This window comes from Vollenhovia emeryi, unplaced genomic scaffold (genome assembly GCF_000949405.1).
Source record: "Vollenhovia emeryi isolate VEMERY1.0 unplaced genomic scaffold, V.emery_V1.0 DF939137.1, whole genome shotgun sequence".
Taxonomy (NCBI): domain Eukaryota; kingdom Metazoa; phylum Arthropoda; class Insecta; order Hymenoptera; family Formicidae; genus Vollenhovia; species Vollenhovia emeryi.
Window position 1 is genome coordinate 2,562,230 of NW_011967229.1, and position 7,474 is coordinate 2,569,703.

Genomic DNA, 7,474 nt, shown 5'->3' on the forward strand with positions numbered 1-7,474 from the left:
ACGTCCGCAGTAAATCCGGACTTGTCGAATTTCGGATGCTCTGAATCTTATCTTCGAAACTTTAACGGCTGGTATTCGTAGTTCTTATACTTGAGAGCTCAAATATTTAATATTCAACTTATAATAATTTCAAGTATTTAGAAATCGAAGTGAGAACCGACTATAAATACCAGCTAATATTTCTAGTTGTGAAATTTAGAAGCTTAGATCCTTGCTTTTCTTTCGAGATCATGTTTCGACGTCTGCTCTCGAAGCCATTCGGGGAGGAGATCCCTTCATTCCAGTAATCTGGAAGGCTTGGAGCTCGAGACTTCGAGAAATGACCGTAGAGTTCGATACCGAAGGGTCGATCCGTTTTTTGTTCGCTGAAGATTCTTGATGTCCATCTGTGCGCCGGTCACCACCGAGTTACGACACGAGAAGCGGAGGGAAGCGCGTGATCGTCGCTTGATACGAGATTCATTTCAGAATCCACATCCGCGCGAGCGATTTCCTCTCACGCGCAGCTTGTTTCTCCTCCGATCTCGTGACGCGAGGTGACCGAGAACCCTTGGTCGTTTATAAACGAGTGTGTTATAAACAATATGTGAGATTCAGGTCAAAGCGTTGTTTATTGTACGTTGTATCGAACGGCGTCTTGTGCGAGACATACGTTGTCTTCGTGTCGTTCGATACATCGTACGTGCATAAACGGTCGTATATGGTATAGAATTTTATGATAACGTAAAGGATTCTTATCGATAACTGTAATTAACGCAGATATGCTTCACAGCTACATAGCATGTATTTTACTCAAGCTTTTATGAAATACAGTCACGTTTTTGCTATTACTCCGTTGCCCGCTCCTTTTGCGCAAGCGACGCGCCGTCAATTCGCGAGCTTACTACACGTAATTCGCGTGCGAATCCATGTTTTCGCGTTCCGTTTCACGCATGATGAACACCGTGTATTATTTATCCTTGTTATTTTCCCGATGTTAAAGATAAATGACACTTTATGCGTGAAACGGAACGTACCTTTCGTAAGGGTACAATTGAAATGGCGCGCCACTCGGCTGCGTTGTCGGTAACGCGGGAACCTGACGCGTCAAGGGTTCGCGTCTCGGCTGAGGGGGTACAGCTGGGATCCGCGTTATCGACGACGTCGCGCCAATTTGCGCGGAAACGAGCCTATTTTTGGATCAGTGTCTCATCGGCGCACGTGCTAAGGTTCAGGCGGTTTCGTGTTGTGTCAAGAAAGGGCCCGCAGCCGAACGTCACGGCCGTCGAAACATCGCGGATAAAGCCCCGTCGCTGGACAAATGCCGTGAGTGGTACATCTCCCGAGTTTCTCTCGATTTTCGCAAAATGGTGGCTTATCAGCGTATCGGAAATTTTTCATCTTGTCAACGAGCGTTAATCGTCACTTGCAGAACGTAAATAAAAATTCGTCCCGTCGCGCCAGTCTCTCGCCGCACGTTTGCACGCCGATCGAAGCTGGGGAGCCCGCGGGGCGGATCTGTCGGCGACGTCGCGATGAACTCGTGCAGGAAGAGGAACGAGGAGGTGCTGGCGCAGGTCTTGGACCTGTTCCTGCTGCCGGATTACAACGTTGTCTCGACGACGTACCTGGACCATTTGCTCACCCACATTGCGGAGAACACGAAAGAATGTAAGGAGAGGATGCTTCTCTCGGCTTTACTCCCCCTCGTCGCTCAGATAATGTTATACCTCGCTGCCTATAATCTTGCAGGTACCACGGTCGATTACGAGTACTGCGAGGTCTTTCAGAAGTGGATACCGAGGGCCGTGGCGATCTGGGAGTCCGGGCAGAAGGTCCCGCAGCCTGTGATTACGTTTACCCTGAAACTAGTGGGGATCATCTCGCAGCACGAGCTGCGCTTCCACTACTGGCAGTGCCAGGACGTGTATAATCGACTCTACCGAATCCTGCAGTTGCACAGGGACGATTTGCCTGCGTCCATTAAGATGGCATACACCACAATGCTGTTGGATTTGATCGTTCATCGGAGCGGCAGACAGTGGGTGATACAGTCTGGTAAGGCGAAACCGTGATATTGATGCTTAGCTTCTATCCAGAATTATGTTACGGAAAGCAGAAGGTTGAAAACGTTACTGTTTGGAACGTGTATATATTTGTTTAATTTTAGTATGTGTGTGTAAAATGTATGGTTATTTTGCGTATTCAGATTTGCAGATTAATAATAACAATTGTCTTCCTAAACGCAATAGGCGTGTGGAAGGACGTTGTGAACTACGCGCATTGGAATCAGACGATGTACGTCACGAGGGAGAGCCGGAGATTCTTGTGGACCTTGTTGCTGCACGAGCAAAGGAACCTCGAGACGTGCAAAGAGATCATTCTGGCGGTCGCCGCTCCGCTGATGAGCAACGTTCTGGACGTGCAAATGCATCAGGCCCTGGAGGAGACGTATCTGGAGCAGAACAAGCTGCTGTGCACCACGCTGGACCTGTTGACCAGCATCCTAGAGAACACTCTGTTCGCCAGCCTGGACAACAGCATTCCCGAGCTGATCGAGAGACTCGTGGACCTCGAGATGCGGATGAAGGCGTTGTTCGAGGTCTGCATCAGCACCAGGTTCCTCCAACACGTACACAAACTGCTGCTGCTGTCGCTGTTTCTGAAGCTGAAGCAGGGAATCAAGGAGCATACGACGATAATCGACACTGACGCGTGGAACAAGTTCTGCTACGGTCTGTGCTACATTTCCATGATGTTGCTGTCGAAGAAGGACATTATAGAGCTGCTGAAGAACAACAAGTTCTCTATGACGTACTGGAAAAAGTTGCTCGCGTTACGCCAGTTTGTTCCGCCCGAGCAGCACAAGTTTGAGCACCAAGCCATCACATTAATGGTAAAGTCGGTCGCAGCTCTCGCGCATTCAATATTCATGCAGCCCGTATCAGACTGCGGGTTGGGATTGAGATTAGACTGATTTGACCAGTCGAGATTATCGTGAGATAGTCTGATACGGGCTTGCGAGTGTGACTGGACACAAGTAAACCGATTTTTATTTGTTGACAGATAATACCACTGTGCGTGTGCATGAAGAAGAATCACTTTAATCAAGATCTCTTCGATATGTTTATCAGTAAAATTTTCGAAGTAACGTGCATCACTGTACAAAGATTAGCTTACAACATGAGGGACATAATACGGAAGGGGGACTTTCCGATGGAGCAGATTTGTAAAGTTTCTATCGACATGCTCCTCGAAATATCAGACATAATGGACAGAGTGAGCACATACGGTTTATAAACCGTCGACAGGGAACGTGGGGCTCGCTGGATCCCACGGGATACGAAACTGATTACAAGCAATATTGTCAGAATATATTGATTTATAAGTGACCAATGAACTACAAACTAATGTAACAATTAAAATATGATGAAACTTTTTTTATTTATTAGAACAAAACAAAATATGTATATTTTTCTTGACACCCGGCAAAGGTGTATAATGAAATTCAGCGAGTAAAGTTTCACTTGCGTCTACATAGAAAGTTGTAGGGATACTATGATTGGAAATTAGTGACTGGAGTCTGACAGACCCCACGTTCTCTGTCGAAGGTTAAATGAAATTGATCTCGATCAACTCTTGTAATTGTGCCTTTCTCCAGGACGTAGCTGTGATCACTTTCCAAACTTTATGCCACGTCTTGAAGAGCTACATGCCGGACATGTGGAGGTGTGGGCAAACGAGGAATTTCACGTCGTCGAACGTAAACAGCACCTCTCCTTCGGAGCATCCGCGGAAGTTCCTATACAAATCGATATTGGACGGTGATCCTATAGTGGACTATCCTATTCTGCTGGCGTCGCTGCTCGATGGCTTGGCTATCATGACAGAGAAGTTTAAACTGAAATGGCAGGAATGCGTGGAGACGATATGTGTGTTGTCCCTCGCACAAGAGATTCTCAATCACCCCGGGATACTACCAACGGTAAAAGATTTACTGCTGAGACGTTAATTGTTCGTGTGAGAAAAGTTCAATCGCAATAGTCGTTACTTGGAAAAGAAGCTGGAAAACGACCATCTGAGTTTCCATCTTTCCATTTAGATCTGTGTGAAGGCGTTGAAGCTGTGCAAACTCGCCATCCATAACTTCATGCCGCCTAATTTGGCGCTACTCGTGGACTCGGACAGCCACATGAACGAGATTGGACCTACGCTCTTCAAAAGGTTGCACGATCCCAATTGGGAGGTGAGAGACAGTGTTCTCGAGGTTCTCAACACCATCGCGACTATTTCCGAAGATAGTAAGCGAATCAGTCTATTGAAATTGGATAGCCTATTATTTGTTTTGATTAACATAGCTAGGACAACGTACATAATTAACGTAGGACAAAGCCTGTAGAAATGCATAATTTTTTCGCAGAATATCCGGCATTCCAAGACTTTCTGTTGATTAACCAGTTTCCGAAAGTGGCAGTCGACATTATTAAAACAGACGGCGAGAGTTACGTGCGAGCGTCAGCGTTGACGTTCGTCACTACTATGATACGCATCAACAAGCTGTGGCAGCAGCAATTGTCGCAAGTAGACTTACTCGTATGTATACTTACCTCTTCTTTATTCGTTTTTTTAATATCGTTGAGGAAAAAAGATGAGTTATATGAGTTAACTGATTTTTGCAGGAAACGGCGATTTATCTACTCAAGGAGGAAAGCGAGGCTATAGTCAGGAGAGAGGCTGTGAATCTAATTAAGGAGTTGTACGTTTATCAGAAGTGGTCGTACGTATTGAGTTTCTTAAATCAATAGTACTTGATACATTGTGAAGCAACTAATTTTAATATACATTGTACAATAATCAATGTCGTACAATCTGCAGGAAAGAGGTCATCGATTCGATCTTGCGAGCGATGTGTGTGGCGGCCGTGTTTGATCTGCACTGGGAGGTGAAGATAAATGCGTTGTCCTTTTGGGATCACTTTGTTAAATCGCACTTGACGGATCAGGGAATGCTCGACAACTGCTTCCCGAACGTAACGTTTTCCAAGGAGCACAGGAAGATCGTGGCATTGAACGAAACCGAGATTAAGCGGAGGCTCAACAAGGCACTGGACGAGTTGGCGCGGCAAAATTGTCTAGGTGTAAGTAAATAGATTTTTGATGTCGCGAGTTTCACATTCCTAAAGTTTACAGTCCATAAGCAGCTGAAGAAATGAATGAGTGAATATAATGCATAAATTCTTTATAAATAAATCTTGATATTTTGAGCGATTTTTTCCCTTGATCTTTCAGGTGCTTCTGGTTACCTTAAAGGATGACAGTGACTTCGAGGTGTGCAAAGTGTCCGCCGCGATAATCGACAAGTTGAAAACCTGTCTGCTCAGGTACAAGCTGGACGAACCGCCGTCGCCGGTGAAAAATAACACCACAATAAATACCGTCTATGTTAACGAAACACCGTCCATTCCTTCGTCTACTTACGGCGAGAAAACGCGGGATGCCTCGCACGTTATTGAGGAGATCGTGGATGCAAACGATGCCAATCTGCTCGCAAACATCTACAAGAATTCCATGGATACCGAGATGACAATAGAGGGGGAGGAGGAGGAGAAGGAGGAGAAGAAGACGCTGCGTTACATCTCGTCCGTGACGCGCCAAGATTTCCTCCACGCGATCTTCAACTGCGACATCGACGCGTACATCGAGGAGAAGAATCGCTGGCTGAAGACGTATACCAGTAGTTTCGAGTCGATTCTAGATGATATATTGACGATGTACAAGCAGAACGACGTCAACTCGATGGACTGTTACTAAACTTGTAGCATGTCGCTTCACGCGTATCTTAACATACGAGAAGGTCGATTGTCTTAGGACCTGAGCAGAATGGCTGTCTTGTACTCTTAAGACATAAGACAGTTATTGTGCATTACCTCAAGACAAAGGCTTAAAACATAAAACATTGTCTTAAGACTGCCTTAAGAATATAAAACAGTCATTTTGCTCAGGCCCTTATATGTTGAGAAGACTAAGGCTAAACGGCTGGTTTTCTAAAACAAAAGCTTATCATAAAAGAGATTCTATATTCTTAAATGTACAGATATCGGTTATCCTTTGTAGTATGTAGTCATCTATCTTGTAAATTATGTCTATAGATACCGACGAGAATCTAAATTTCGTCGACTGTAATCTACACAAAATATTCGCCGACCAACGATGTGCATTAAGCAGCATGCGTTCTCATTAGAAGACACGTTGATTGTATAATTGTGAAATATTGCACATAAAGAGTGTCTTGACAGGAGGTAAATTGCTTATTGCGGTTTTGGAGGGCATATTATGGCCAGATTTCCGCGCAACTTTCTGAGTCGCCATAAATGAGCGCTTTTCATAAATTATTTGAATAAAAACGCTTCGTCGCGCGAATCATACAGCGCTCTAATTAATATACCATTTCAGTCAACGTTAGGTATTTTCCTTCTTTGTACATACTTAACGTTCTTTTCTTTGTATTGCGGTTTGAGCGTTTGTAATTTGTTTCCACTTAAAGATCACTTTTTGCCAGTCTGGTCGACTTTTAACAAATTTTCTCTTTGTTTAATTATACCACTGGCGACAATAAGCTTCACTCAACTTTGTCAATATACTATATTTTTAGGTGACAACTCACATATTAGCCTTCAAAAACTAACATGGGGAAAGTGACGCGCAATTGAAGTTCTACTCCTGTTGATACACCCTTTATGAATGTAAGTTAATGTACATATTTGAACACGTTCTCGAAATGGTTAAAATCGAGCGCGGGCAATTTACCTTCAACTTGTATTAGTCTCGCAAACGGAGGCAGAGATTCTTACAATTCTACTGTACCTTCTCTTATGTATTTTTGTAATCTGTTTTTTTTTATTCCAGCGTCTTACTTTCCGTACACTTGTCTTATTTCCTTGAATAGACAAGAGGCCTGTGCGTCGCCCTTGTTCTTATCCCAAGTAAATTCTATTACACGTAATGGCACATACTTAATGGCGTTAACATTTTGTATATTATTAACGTAAATAATAAAACAGCCAAAGAAAGCTTACATGCACTTCAACGAATAAGTATGTGTACTTTACGTTTACACAGGAAAGTGACGCAAGTTGGCTTTTCCCCCTTTTTTCTGATAGGCATCTGTTTCTTATTAGGATACAGTCATCAAACGGTGTCTCTTATTATATGTTCGGTTCTCGAAGACTCGATAGTGCGATGCGATATCAAGGTATCTGTTGATATTTCGGGTATTTTTTGCGTCAGGGCATTTTCCCGCTCAAAATTTCATACACGCGAGGTGGCAGGGCGGGAATGAAATCCCGATTTTAAATCCACTCAAGAATGGCCGTTCGGGAAAATCGATAAAAATCGCGTGCCCAACGTAAATAAATGCGAGAGTGTACGGCGCGGTTGTATCGGGCGCGCCAATTGGTCGGTTTCCTCCGTGCGGGTGACTCATACGCGTGGCTATG

General features: G+C 44.2%; 1 protein-coding gene across 1 annotated transcript; it reads left to right on the forward strand.

Moving 5' to 3' along the window:
* The first annotated feature begins 1,119 nt into the window (after nucleotides 1-1,119).
* On the forward strand, nucleotides 1,120-7,072 carry LOC105567523. The gene is made up of 11 exons (XM_012022455.1): nucleotides 1,120-1,305; nucleotides 1,412-1,650; nucleotides 1,732-2,037; nucleotides 2,232-2,875; nucleotides 3,046-3,258; nucleotides 3,641-3,964; nucleotides 4,082-4,280; nucleotides 4,400-4,572; nucleotides 4,659-4,756; nucleotides 4,855-5,116; nucleotides 5,268-7,072. Exons 2-11 carry the CDS (start codon nucleotides 1,515-1,517, stop codon nucleotides 5,787-5,789), a joined length of 2,877 nt encoding a protein of 958 aa, XP_011877845.1. The 5' UTR covers nucleotides 1,120-1,305; nucleotides 1,412-1,514; the 3' UTR covers nucleotides 5,790-7,072.
* Nucleotides 7,073-7,474: the final 402 nt, after the last annotated feature.